At 33.6% G+C, this 15467-nt stretch overlaps 1 protein-coding gene across 1 annotated transcript in view; it reads left to right on the top strand.

Annotated features, from left to right (window-relative positions):
- LOC110451670 (T-box brain protein 1-like) overlaps positions 1 to 12642 on the top strand; it is a 17043-nt gene extending 4401 nt beyond the window's left edge. The window contains exons 2-6 of the mRNA XM_021499811.1: positions 3703 to 3857; positions 6796 to 6911; positions 9282 to 9428; positions 10639 to 10700; positions 11757 to 12642. Of these exons, the coding sequence (XP_021355486.1) occupies positions 3703 to 3857; positions 6796 to 6911; positions 9282 to 9428; positions 10639 to 10700; positions 11757 to 12507 (1231 nt within the window). The 3' untranslated portion in view covers positions 12508 to 12642. The remainder of the gene's footprint in view (positions 1 to 3702; positions 3858 to 6795; positions 6912 to 9281; positions 9429 to 10638; positions 10701 to 11756) is intronic.
- The last annotated feature ends 2825 nt before the right edge of the window (positions 12643 to 15467 follow it).

The following is a 15467-nucleotide window of genomic DNA, read 5'->3' as shown; positions in this document are numbered from 1 at the left end:
CCCCCCCCCAAAATCACCACCACCACCAGTTTAAATAAAACACGTTGACTAGAGACCAGAGTTTAGTGCAGGTCATGCTGAGGCACGTGCTTGACCATGGCCACTGATCAGTTCAGTGATTATATGATTGTTTTGACCTTATATAGATCTAGAGCAGAGTGATAATCTGGCTGTTTGTTAAATAGGTAGGAGTATGTTTATATTTCATCCTCGTGCAGTTTTTCCACGTTCCATCCCTATAATAACAGATTGATGACAACTCGTTATAATCTCAGGATGACCTGCAGATAGCGGCGCGTGTTCATTGTAGTGTTATGTTTAAGTATAGCATAACAAACTGTTCCATATTCTAATTAAATATACTCAAATGGCCTGATGCTTTGAATAAATTATCGGCCTTTTCGTGGCTATTATAAATATGTTTCGCATGCTATAGGATAACTCTGGCACAAACTTTGCACATAAAATGAGTACGGTGAATGTAGCATACAGCCTTAATTTAAAACGATTTTAAGTTTTATGAATAATGATGCTGTTTTAGAATTTCTATTTTTATATTTTGTTTCCGTAATTATTTAAAAAAGAATTAGTTGAATTATCGTTATTAAATGATTACATATTTTAATTAAATACTTTCTATAGTACGTATTTTAAATAATATGTTTGTCTTACAAGTATATATAGATATATTTCAATTTCATATGGTTGGCAACTTTTACAATTCCCGTAATGAAATAAAGACTTTTCCGGCACAGACACAAGATTGAGCGTATTGTATTCTAAACAGATGTTGTGAAGGCTTAACCAATGTTTAAACTGATTTGTGTTTTGCCTACATACTTAAGATTTTTTTTCCTGTACTTTATGCAAAATGCTATCTTGATTAGAGAGTGGAATTGAATATTCTAAAATGGGAATAGTGATTTCTCCGGAGAATCTTGTAATTCTGATTTGTCGACGTTGATGAATATTGTGTTAAACATTTTTTATAGTCAAACTTCGTAACCAGTTTTTTATATGATATTTTTTGAAAAACTAAAACTTGTGCCGATATTTTGACTTCGGGGATTAGAAACCTGTTCAGTTATACTTAAACAGTATAGATTCGTCGTTTTGTTTGTGTTATTTTTTTTATATTAAATAAATTTATGTTGTGTAATTTTAATGATACCGTTTGATAAAGGTATTCATCTCAGCCTTTATATCTAATTTAAACTCATTTCATTAAATTGTATTATTATTGATTTACATTTCTATATATTCCGAAGTAAGTGAGAGTTTTTTTGTATACTTCAATTATATAGCTTAGTCTAATGACATGTTTAACATGCAGTTATACAAAAATACAAGTCTGTTGCCGTATTATACATAACTGATATTATACAGCTGGTAAATGCATAGTAGGACAATAAGTACATATATTTACTTACACGTATTCAAAACCTGCGAATATAAACAGAATCAATAAGGTGAAAGCCGGGTTCATATTTCGTTCTGAGGTGGTAATTACTGTGAAAACATACTTAGCTAGGTAGATCAGGTTTGGGATTAGGGAACGAAAACCGCCCGTGATAGTTTGCACGAGACTGTGTATATCCTAAATGCTGTAATAACGGATATCCAACCCTCAAAAGCCATCAGTATAATGAAAACAATAAGAGCGGGCGCGTTTGAACTTAATGCTGAAATAAGATATATTTTTCATCTTTGTCTTTAAACACACATAAGAAACAATGGACAATAAAAACGATAATGACAAGAAAAGATTTTCGTCTTTTAACATATTTAACTGTCAATTAATTTGAACAAGGGATTGGGCACAAGTAACTACAACTAACTTATCACAAGAACAGCTATATATTAAGTGAATCTTTTGCAATGATAATACGCATGCGTATACAGCAATTTCATGGTAAATGGGACCAAGAGTATCAAACAGAAGCAAACGCCGGCTACATAAACGGAAATGTGACGTAATTATTACTGTATTCACTTTTGTTATAATATACACAAGTAAACATTTATGAGATGAAATATTGTTATGATAAGAATCACAATGTCAATCTTGTTTTTGTAAATATAAACGAGGTCTATTGTTTACCGTATACATTGTATACACACGATACAATAACCTTTATTTAAAATCGCATATACATGTAAACAACGAACGTTAGCTCTTGAGAGCTATCATTGCGACAAACGGAAATAAAATAACAATAACACATTATGTCATAAGTAAAGGGAGATAATCATTTCACAAATATTAATAAAAAGCAAAAATAATTATCACAGAAAAAGAAAGTATCATATCCCAGGTTTCTAAGTGATCGGGAGTACCCAACGTACAAAGGCCCCCGGGACATGGCACTTTGATACAATAAATATATAAGAAAAGAGTTAATATGAAAAGCAATAAATATGATCACAGATAAGTAATATTCAGAATAGGTAAAGAATGTAGCTAGAATGACGTGGAAGACGAATATCGTTTTTTTATTTATTTGTAGTAAATTTCTAAATCTTAGAGTGTAGTTTATTGCATGATATCATTGAAGGAATCCCTCTGATTTTAAGGCTTTTTTGATTTTAATATCCAAAATAGTAAACAGCTGGGTATGTTCACGGTGATTTCGTTGAAACAAACAAATTAAAACCCCTTTATTATTACTCTGTATTTATAAAGGTATGTATTAAATACATTCTCTATACATTGTAGTCTGCATCTTGTACAACCTGGGCAAGTTTATAGCACAAACACAAAATATAAAATAATATTTTATTTATAACTCGTATGGGTGGAATATTTGTCTGCAAAAACATGTGAGAAAAAAATCAAATTTTACATCTCGAGGGAGGCATTATGATTCGCAAATATTTAATCAATTTTTATAATCCTGAATAATGGGTTATAATATTTACTTACATGTACATGTATATATGATTGTTTTTCATAATTTGACGTCGACCGAGTGTTATTTCAGCAATACCATGAATTTGGAAATGTACAGTACATGATTCATTTAAAAATAAATAATGATCCGTAACACTGAAATAAATAATTATTGAACACTGATACGTATTGTTTAGTGTGCTGTTTAGCCTTTCTGGTGGAACGGCGCCATTGGTGGAAATACGGCAAAATTAAAACACGTTCTATAATTAGTGAGACTAAGAAAGCATTACGGAGTGTAGAAATGAAAGGCGATATTGATTTTGTTTGTTTTGAGGGGTTCTATCTTTTTGTACTTTTTTTCCGGTATTCCGCAACATGTTTGATTTTCAAACTAAAATTAGATGCTCCAAAGTCTAATAAAACTTTAAAGAATTTGTACTGATAATTAGAATTTCTTTTTCTGACTTCAGTAAATCACATTTCTTAATTTTCACTTTTGTACAAATTTGAAGCTAACATGTACTACAGTGATTATGACATAAAGCATTTTGACTAAAACGCGAAATATTATAAAAGAACGTTGAATCCATTGGCACGGTCATCTGATCTACTTGTTTACATTAAGTAGTTTTTATAACATTAAGCATTGATGAGATCAACATCCATTTCTTATATTTATATGAACAATGGCGTCGGCTCTTGGCCTTTTTATTTTCAGAGTTCAACAGGAGATTTATTTTGCTGTTTTAGATTGATTAACTAATTTGTCTTTTGCGTGTTTTTATTTTAATTTTGATTCCCTCCTCAAGGCGGATGTTTCCGACGCTGCAGTTCAGCCTGATAGGACTGTGTCCGTCGAAACATTATAATGTTTTCGTGGACATGATTCTCGCTGATTCCCACCACTGGAAGTTCCAGGGCGGTAAATGGGTGGCCAGTGGACAAGCCGAGCCCCTTCCACAAAGTAAGTCGGTGCTTTGTAAATTCATGTACGTAAATTCCCGACTTTATCGCTCCCCTATTTCCAATTACTCCGTCAACCATTCTACCACAGAAATCTGAATTTTGTCTCCATTTTTCTGACACTGATAAATATAAAAAAAAAATGTATTTAATTGGTCTTTACGATAAAGTATCATATATCATACAACCAATTTATCTGGTATTCTTTTTACTATAAAAACATTTAAGTTCAATTTTAATTTTGTCATTGTCCCCTATTTCCTTAAATCCTCTGTCGGATCCCCACCTATGTAATCGCGATATGTGTTGACTTATCTCCCCCTGAACAGTGTGTGTTAGCATTATAAAACGTATCTGAGGTTATAATTATAAAAATACTGCTTTTAACTCTCAGTTTTATACGCGACCCATCAAAAAAAGCAAACAAAAGCAAAAAAGCGCCTTAAAATGCAATATTGAAGTTTTGAAACGGCAGTTTTATATGTGACTCGACAAAAAAATGCAATTAAGTTCTTAAAATTAAATTCTGAGGGTAAAACCATAAAAAACAGGTTTTGAAACATCACTTTTATACGCAACTTATCAAAAAATGCAAAAAATGCCTTTAAATGCAATTCTGTGGGTAAAATCATAAAAATACAGGTTTTGAAACAACAGTTTGACATGCGACACATCAAAAAATACAATTAAGTCATAAAAATTAAATACTTGTAAAACCATTAAAACAGAGCATCCATGAAAAAATGATGATTAACCTAATGTTAAGTTAATGTTTTATCTTCAAGGCTTAATCCTATACGCGGATCCAGACATATAAAAAGGAGGGAGGGCATTTATATTGTTCTGTTTTCCTTATACATGTATTAAGCTTTAATATAAGTATGACACATTTTTCTTAAGAATATACAAATTATCTTCCTTGCATGTTTTCTGAATATATAAAATAAAAACCAGACGCATTGACCATTCAACAGTGCAATTGTTATATTGAAATTATGATTTTTAATTGAATTCAAATTGTGTTTTATGCATATTACGTTGACTTTACGGACAAAAACTAGGGTTCGAACTCAAGTCCACCTCCCATCTTGTTTCCGTACTTCGCTAGTTTTTGTATAAGTGTATGTGAACGAGGTCTATAATCTCAACGACTGGTGCATTATTAAATGATTAATGTTTTTGTTGCGGGGTATTTGATCGGTATTGTACTGAAACTCCGGGATAGTCATAGCCTGCTGAGCGGAATAAGGTAGCTCAATTACCCAACAATATCCTCGGCTAATTATGACCGCACATGCCCGTAGTATAATGGTCAGTTTAGCAATATAATGGTCAGCAGACGTGATTACGGCCAGAATAATTCAGGAAACGCGAGATTGGCGTAGAAACGCCCAGTAGTATTATATTACGTTCTCAAAGTTATTAGCACCTCTCCGTACTCTGTACAAATTTAGCCACGGCATCTACTGGTAATGAGCGGTCAAGTGGCTGTAGGAACGGTGGACGCTGGTCATTGTTGTCTGACCATTGGTCATTGTTGGCTGGTATTCACCTGTCCGTTTTTTTTTAGTGAATCACCTGTCGCACAGTTTGATCAGTAGTTATAGGTTATGTGACGTTTGAACAAAGACCTATATTGACCATAGTGGTCAATTACGTCAATGTTTTGACCGATGTCCATTTCATCTCGACCCCTCGTCAATTGACATTTAGACAACAAAAAGCATTTTTTAATCGAAATTACACTGTCTGTCAAAATATTGAAACGACAGTTTATCTGTCTACGTGTGCCATGAATTAATAGATTTCAATTTGACTACCATCACATACACACTAGTATCTACCATATTAAAGTAAACACTTTTTTAGTATAAAATATTTTCATTTCAAAGAGAACTGGCTGAAAATGATAACTTACAGTGTTATGCAATAATCTGTGACACAATGCCCATCGTGTATATATATGTGTGTACCGTCGTGTATATATATGTGTTTACCGTCGTGTATATATATGTGTGTGTACCGTCGTGTATATATATGTGTGTACCGTCGTTTATATATGTGTGTGTACCGTCGTTTATATATATGTGTGTACCGTCGTGTGTATATATATGTGTGTACCGTCGTTTATATATATGTGTGTACCGTTGTTTATATATATGTGTGTACCGTCGTGTATATATATGTGTGTACCGTCATTTATAAGTAGAAGAACCTCATTATAAATCTCTCGTTTATATATATGTGTGTACCGTCGTTTATATATATGTGTGTACTGTCGTTTATAAGTAGAAGAACCTCATTATAAATCTCTCGTTTATATATATGTGTGTACCGTCATTTATAAGCAGTAGAACTTCATTATAAATCTCTCGTTTATATATATATGTGTGTACCGTAAAACCGCGAAAATACCCCTCGTTGATACACAGTAAAACTTCGTCATAATGCCATCAATCATTAATAGTAAAATATAGTTATAAAGCACGTTTATACAACGTAAAACTGCTAAAAAACGCCCCGTATTTCTGTACTGTGAAATCGTGAAAATGTTCCTCATTTATATACCGTAAATGGCGAAAAATCCCCTCTTTAATATGCAGTAAATTTACAGTGAAACCACGCTATAATACTCCTCATTTGCATATTATATTGCTCCTCATTTATTTAGGTATTTATTTGACATTATGTTGAGTACTTAAGTACCTATATTTGACGATTTCATGACATGTTTTTGGTTCCTCTATAACGCCAAATTTTTAATTTTATTTTTTACCTCCGTTTCACATTTAGATGAAATGTGTTGTTCTGCATTCATTTGAATTGGCATTTGACCTTTAGCTTTTATTGGCTTTTGTCTCTACCTGTGTTTGACCTTTATTTAACCTTTATTTGGCATTCTGTTTGATGTTTATATGAAGTATGTTTGTTACTTACAGCTGGACGTGTTTATTTGCACCCTGACTCTCCGAGCTCTGGCGCTCATTGGATGAAACAAGTTATTGTCTTCAGCAAACTCAAGCTAACGAACAACAAAAACAACTCCCAGGGCCTCGTAAGTAATTTAAAGCACACTGTGATAGTTCGTTTAGGTTGTTTACTTTATTTATTTGTTTAAGTATTTCCCTTTGTTTATCTCCGTTTCGGTGTCTTATTTACAGCGACGGGGACCAAGTTTTTATCTCAGAACCTTATTTTTGTACAAATTAAAAGCAAGGTGTCCTATATGATCATGCTAATGACAACACACTAACCCATATGCATATTCAACAGTTACGCTGATAAAAAGGTTTTGAAAGTAAACGTTTCCAAAATCTCTATATAAAAATCTCAGGAGGTACGGTAGTCTAGTGGTTGGACGCCGGGCTGGTGACCGAAGGGTTGCGGGTTCGTGTCACGTCTCGGCACTGTTTAGTAAAAAAAAGAAAAAAAAGTCTCTTCGTGAGAAAATTGGTAAATGTTTAACAAAAATGATTAAATTACCCTATTTAAATCTGGCATAGCTTTTAACTTATTATTGCCCTGTAGCGGGATATTTGTAAGATATGTTTGTACGTGTAAGGTAAAGGTAAAAAAGATACATTTTTTTAAAGGATCGAGATTTGTGATTCATTAAGAACAACTTTACCATTCCTCTTGAGGAACTTTTGTTAGAAACAACATAACCGATCTCCATGTCAGAAGAATCAAAGATGTGACACTCGAGGTTTTTCAATTAATCTTAATATATCCCACGAATCTCTGCATGACCGTATCCGTATTTTCGTGATATGCTGAGTAAAAAATAAAAAAAAAACAATAGTGTAGTACAAATCAGGATAACGACTGCAAGATGCGGAGAGCAGTCTTTATGTCAGTACCAGGCAGCTCAGGTGTGGGACAACCTGTCAAATTCTGCTACGTTGGCACTACCCCCGTTCCATCCTCGAAATCCCAATTTTTCGCTCTCTTATATTTGTTACTACACTGTATGTAGAAAACGTACGAGAGGGACCACCGGGAATTGTGTGAAAGCTCCGGTTTCTGCTTTGAGAACATGCCATTACATCGATTTGACCTAGATTTACATGGCTGGTGTCATGACGTCAATCGAAAATACACTTTTCATTTCGCAACACCTGCTCGTATTCTCCTTGTAGTTTTCTCAGGGTCTCCATCAAAAATTTTGCTTTGTTCATGCTTTGCCATAGTTTTATTGATTTGAGTTCGAATCACAGTGTTGTTGTTTACACTTTGGTATCAGCTTGTTGGTAATTTCCACACCTGGAATAGCATGTGTGTAAACATACAGTTACATGCTAATTTCGGAGGCACGGTAGTCTAGTGGTAGGAAGCCTTTGAGCAAGATAATTTACTCCGATTGTTCCAGTCTACTCAGCTGTAAATGAGTACGTGTTTGGGCAGTGCAAGAATTGTAGAATGCTAGCTGTGAGCGCCGAACTGGCAGTACCGGCTGTATGCTCTGAGGGAGTTGAGAAAGATATTGGCTGGTTGCAAAGGCCCTATAACCACGGATAATAATTTGTGAACCGCGTTGAGACGACCTACGAACTAGATTGTGATAAAGCGGTATATAAGAACCTCGAATTATTATTAATTATTTGTAATTTGATGTCGTGTTTTACCCACTAATTGTGCACTAATAATCTAAGTTATGATGGACCAGAACCCTTGTATGTCCGGTCCCTCTATATATTATATATACTAACATCATATGTTATTTCTCGGCTAGCTCATGATGCGTTTTATATCTATGTTCACTGATATTGTACTTCAGTAGTGCTCTTGTCCCTTTAAACACAATGCAATCTCTCCATTCGGCACATTACTTTACTTTGCCCGTGGTGATTGGTCATGGTTATGTACTTGTAAAATTGTTAGTAGTATCTTATTCATTGATATGTTTTTATTCTAACCTGTACAAACATAGACTGCTTTATTACTGTCGTATTTATTTAATACTGATATTCTGGGGCACCAGACTTTTTTTGTGGGATTGGGAAACCAACTTACTTGGTTTTCTGGTACCTCTAAATAAAACTATTGTATTCACCATATCGATTTCTGACTACCTCATATTAAATATTCATGTTTTAATATGATTATTGCTTTTAACTCTTGTTACATGATGTAAAAGTGGAAATTTTCGCAGTGTGAAAATTCCCGCGTTAACGCTTTGAGTTAATTACAGCGAAAATACCCACACGCGAATATTTCTTTATAGATATATAGAAAATGTATAGTTTTCAGGACTATTTCCTGATTTTTATATTTTTTTTCAACTATCTTTAGAATCGCTTTATTGCATTAATCAGACTCTGCTTCAAAAACGAAAAGTATTCTGTGGGATTTTTTTCTTTCTCAACGATGAAAACCTTAAATTGTTAATAATGCCATTTGTTTTATTCAATTTTTCTCTTTTCAGATTGTGTTGAATTCCATGCATAAATACCAGCCTCGTATCCATGTGATTGAGGTGGGCACGTGCGGTCTGAATGACCAGAAGAACCTCCAGACATATGCGTTTCCGGAAACACAGTTTATTTCCGTCACAGCTTATCAGAACACTGACGTAAGTAAAGCAACATGTCAGCAGTGAGATGTATACAGCTATTTCTTACCTTTATTTCTTACAGGTATTTCATAACAATATACAGCTATTTCTTACCTTTATTTCTTACTGGTATTTCATAACAATATACAGCTATATTTTCTTACCTTTATTTCTTACAGTTATTTCATAACAATATACAGCTATTTTTTATTTTTTATTTCTTACAGCTATTTCATAACAACATACAGCTATTTCTTACCTTTATTTCTTATAGCTATTTCATAACAATATACAGCTATTTCTTACAGCTATTTCATAACAATATACAGCTATTTCATAATAATATACAGCTATTTAATTATCAAAGACATATATAGCATGATTATATATAGCTATTGCGTTATCTATTCTAGCTATTTCACACGTGGATACAGCTAATTCATGATCATATACAGATTTTTAATAGTATTTTATAGTTATATACAGTTGTTTGATAATCACAGACAGCTATTTCGTGACCATATGCGGCTATTTTACATCATATAGATATTTCATGATTACTTCACACTTGTCATACTAATATACATAATGACATTGTATACACAGTTATGTCATTTACATCGGCAGCTATTTCATTTCATACAGCTATTTCATGTATAAAGAGTTACTTTGTTATTTTACAAAGCTATTTCATTTTCATAGACAGCTATTTCAATACCACTTACAGTCGCCTTATAAAGCTGTATCATAATTATGTAACACCTTTTGATAATTATATGAAGCTACATGTCGATTATATAAACTTTTCAACCGAGAATTCATTCACGGAGTCGAACTGTTGCTCAATGCACAGACCGACTGAAATATTCCTGCAAGTCTTCCAAAGCACTTTACATACATTTCATTCATTCATTTGATATTTTTTTTTTAAATAAATAAATTTTATAACCAGTTGTTTTACGCAAATAAGAAAAGAGAATTCTTGTAAAAAAATAACTATTTCTCTAAAAGCAGAACAAAATCGTTTTTAATCTTGTAATGTATAGTATCGTACAGGCACTGTTATTAGTAACCAGGTTTAAATAATATAAAATTTCATGAAATAGTCTGGAAATGATATCCCCCATACTGTTGGAGCCCACCTTAACTGTGTCCAATATTAGCTGACGAAGTCAATGCGTGAGTGTAAAACGCCACATATTTATTTTGACATCATTTTCATTTTCAGATCACCCAACTCAAGATTGACCATAACCCATTCGCGAAAGGGTTCCGTGAAAATTATGAAGGGTAAGTTTATAACAGACCTGGATAAAGTGTACAATTTTAAGAAAAAATCCGAAAGTTAATTTATTATTTGGCTTCAGTCGGTAAAATGTATATCGATTTCATGACAAGGGGTTTAAAATCCATTCATCAACAGAAGCCAAAGACTACAACTGTTTTATCTAAGCAATGAATGTTTAAGCAAAGGTTGTTATGGTCCTGTAACACACATTGCTATTGATGACAAACTCAATAAAGCTCGACAGCAATAGAAATGTGTGTTATAGTACCATAACAATATTTGCTAAAATATTCATTATTTATATTTAAATTTTGATGGAGTAGTTACACTTTATTTAGTTATTTCGAACAGTTCTTTGAACAGCAAATTCAATCTTGACAACAATGAAATTGATGACGTCACAATAGAAATTTGGTGACGTCACAATAGCAAATGTTGTTATAGTCTCTTAACGATATTTGCCTTTGCAATGCATTGCATTGGAATGATGCAGAGCAAATGTAAATATTGCTATTTAAAAATTGAAAAATATTTTCTTGCTGGTCAGGGGCGCATTCGATTACATCTTTATTCTATAAAATAAACACCAATTTAATTAAAAGTCAATACATTCTTTATGAACATGTCATGTGACTGTTAGAGACAATCATGAACATTTCAAATTTTAAGGTTAAGGGTATCATTGCATCAGCTACAATGGGGAAGAAGAGTTCCACTGATATTTATCGACTTTCAGTTTTCACTCTTCTGTAGAGAAGATGAAGGAAGCGATCGAAAAAAAAAAAATTCTGGCTAAGAGTACCTCCTCGTTGGCATTGCGTAGGCTTTGTCATGTGAAGGTTCTGTTAATTAAATTAACGTAACTACAGTATATATTTATCATACAACATTCCGTTTTACAATATGTTAATCCCCCTCATGATGATTCGGCTTCTCTTTAATAACTGTTTTTTACTACTTACTTTTGAATTTGAGCCTATATTTTGTCCTAATCCGTTGTGGTTGTGTGTTTGTTTTATTTATTTATCTGTTTATTTATTCATTTTTTATTAAAACAGGAGATGTTTCGAGGGTTTTCCGTCACCAGATAAATATCCATTGGTAATGCAGAATCCTCTGGTCTGCGGACCTGGTATCAACGGTACCGGAAATCATATGTTACAAGTCGCCAAACATAATCCGCACCACCCTGATCAGTTCTCAAACGGAAGAATGGCTTTCCAGTCTGCTCAACATCCAGCCGATTCTACTGGAAACGGAAGTTACAACCAAGTTTCAGCACCGGATGTAAACACCACTGACGGCAATTTATACTACAGTTCCACGCCAAATACAAGCTTAAAGCGGACACGATATGACATGGAAAACGCTTGCATCGAACGGCACAGAACAGAAGGCATTAAAGAAGAGCCGGTTAATGACAGGACAACCGTACCACTCGAACAGAGCATCAAGAGCGAGTCTTACGAAGTCCCTAACGGTCATTGCTTGCCCGAAGACAGACAGGCAGAGGAAGACAAGGGATACAAGCTACCAAAGAAAAGGATGAGAATCTCATCTGATGAACAAGACGGACGTTTTTTGTCTGGGTCGACGACGGAAGTCTTGCATGAACAAGGAAATGTTTCGCCACCCACTGATAAGTATAACCGGCACTACGCTGATTCTCAAAGAGGACTTTGTGTGAACGGCGGTAATTACGGACAATTCGTCCAGTGTACGGACGTGAAAGTAGAACAATTCAATGGTTACTATCACGCGCCACTGTTCCAGGAACTGCAGAGACAGGACAATTCGGCGGTGTACTAAAATCAACGAATTAGTTGAAATCAAACACACTACACTAACTGTAGTTTTAGTCAAATCAGTTCAATGAAATTAAATTATTATTCTATTTAAAACGATCAAATAGTTATATCTAAAATTAACTTATCAATTGTATTAATTAGCTCATCATTGCATTGATAAGTAATTAGTATGATGTAATCATTGTTTTTGTATACAAATATCAAAAAAGGGTTCCTGCTGAGTTTCATAGTCTTAAAACAATATTTACTTGCAATTAGATATATCATTATTATTATTTAGATAGTGAACGAAAAGTAGTATGTATTGAAACACTAGCATGTCATTTGATTTGCGTAAAACTTCTATTCGGATTTGCTGCAGGCTTCCAGCGGCACTTTGAGTCTTTATTTGGTATTGGATGAGTCGACGTTTAAATCCAAGGGTTCTCATGTTTACCTTTAACAGTATAAACATATCCAACTATACTTTGCGTTTAGCGAATGAACTGCATAATAAGCATTATATGTTAAATCGATTCTCGAAATACACATACTGAAAAATGGTAAATTTTCGCGTGTGTTAATTTTCGCCTGATAATGTTAATTTTCGCGTCGTAACCCTGTGAACTGATCGCGGTGTGGAAATTTTCGCGTTGGCAATGATTCTGAAACCTTTTAAATATATTTATCTATAATCTTTTAATCTATGAATAAATGTTCGCGTGTGTATATTTTCGCGCTAATTTACTCAACGCAAAAAAACGCGAACACTTCCCCACCACTTTGATACAGAAATAAATTAGCCACACTATTTTTTATTTTTATTTTTCGATAGTGTAAAGAACAGCAGGGAACCATTTTTAATGTAGTACGGAACCTGTATAATCCGGTTATTGATAATTCTATCACCTTGATAAGTCCGAGCAAATTTGTGGATCCAACTGGATGACTGATTACAAAGGTTTCACCTCAATTGATCGTTTACTATTGCATGCTCTGCTCATGATGAACGTAATTGCAAACTGCTATATTTACATATAGGGGAGCTCGTTTATTGGAACTAATTCGTTCTAAATACGTCATGAAATGTTTAAAGCATGAAATATAAAAATCATGTTTTTAAATGAACATACATCGATGCGTGCGTCTACACAATTGTATATAACTCATTTATCACATGACCGGTTTTAACCGTATCCCATAGTGCATATGTTTTGTTCTTATTCAACGTCACACGAGTACCACTTACGGTTTGTTTGTTTTTTCCTCATAAAACGATCACGAGAGAGAAACAACGATAAGTTGATTAAGACTTTGTAATTTCAATTATAAAATTGTTTGAATAATGAAACTTTACATTAGTGTCAAACTAAATGAAAAGAAATTGTTACATGTACTTTGAAAATGGAAATAATCCCGACACAAATTTAAAGAAATTTGTATAAGGTAATTTATATTCGTTAACATCATATTCAATAAAAATGTGATATATTTTTTTTCTCTCATAAATATGCTTTATTTATTATCATTCCCTTGTATATATATATTTAAGAAAAAATGCCATAGTTTTGCCTGTCTTGAATATCATTATCATACGGTTGTTTAGTACTGTAATCAATTAAGAGTTTCTTGCAATGTATCTTGTAAAGTAAAATTGGCATTTGCAGGGACATTTGTTTGATTTTAGCATCCTCGATATCCAGGGGTTACGCTCACGTACGCTCTCTGCACCCCTTGAATATTTCATAGCAAAATTGAAGGCACACAGATAGCTGTTTGATTGGTCTCAGGTAAAAAGAAAACTGACCAATCGCTGGGCTGATACTTGTCCTTTGAAGATTACAAAGGGGCAACACCCAACTTAAAAGTCAATCAATTTTTACCGTTACGCGACCGCGAGATTCTTTTGATGTATATCAAAGGATCGAACTAGTCTTCTTGTCTCATCAACAAGGTGGTGCACACTAAGCCTTTAATTTTGCTATGACATATTCCAGGGGTGCAGAGAGCGTAAGTGAACGTAACCCCTGGATATCGAGGACGGCTTTTAGTTGCATACCTCATGAAGAGTTGTGTGGACGTGAATGAAGACACCGATTTTTAAATGGTTTTATGTCCCCAGTGGTGGTACAATTTTTTGTTTACTATTTTAACCCTCGCTGTTTTAATATTTCCTCATCGTTGTTGTCCTGTTTGTGTGTCAGAAATAAATACGTTTGTTGTGAGGCTTACTTATGTTTGTGTATGTCTTAATTCGATTTCGAATTACTGTTTTGTTAACACTTTGGTATTTTCTTGGGGTTTTTTCGTGAAAGAGACAATATTTGTCCAAAATATAATATCCACGAAACATTCGAAAATATGTCACGCGAAATGTATATGATTTGCAGTAACTATTATTGATGTGTTAGCATTCAATAGTGTACAGATGTTTGTACATGATAATTATTATTATTATATGACATTTATGTTAAATGTCTACTCGATCTAAATTTGCGTGTGAAAATGTACAAACGATAAGTGGGAACAAAGTGATATGGAGAGCTGTATTTTGTATGGATTTACTGTATACCATGTAATATTTGTGGATATTTTCTTTGGTGGTTTGAAGCCATTTAGATTGTTTAAAAAAATACTCGACGTATGTGTATGAATAATGGTGGATCGTATAAAAAGGGTGAGAAATTGTTGGGAAAAATGATAAACAAAATCCGCTTGGGGCCTGAGTTGATTATTTTTCATCATTTTCGAATAAACAATAATAAAGACGATAAACAATTAACACTGGCATCATGCTTTATGACTGATGTTTATTTCAATCCATCAAATCTACCAATATATCGACATTGCTCGTCAACCCATGAAATCAGAAAATTACTGTTTAACAAACAATATTTAAAGTCACCTTCGCGGTAAGGCCAGCGGAACCTTTTAACCAGTAACTTGACAGGTTTTAAGAAGATCTATAGGTTAATTAATGGG

The sequence above is a fragment of the Mizuhopecten yessoensis genome, unplaced genomic scaffold (assembly GCF_002113885.1).
Source record: "Mizuhopecten yessoensis strain PY_sf001 unplaced genomic scaffold, ASM211388v2 scaffold6163, whole genome shotgun sequence".
Classification (NCBI taxonomy): Eukaryota; Metazoa; Mollusca; class Bivalvia; order Pectinida; family Pectinidae; genus Mizuhopecten; species Mizuhopecten yessoensis.
This window is presented reverse-complemented; position numbering and strand designations above follow the sequence as displayed.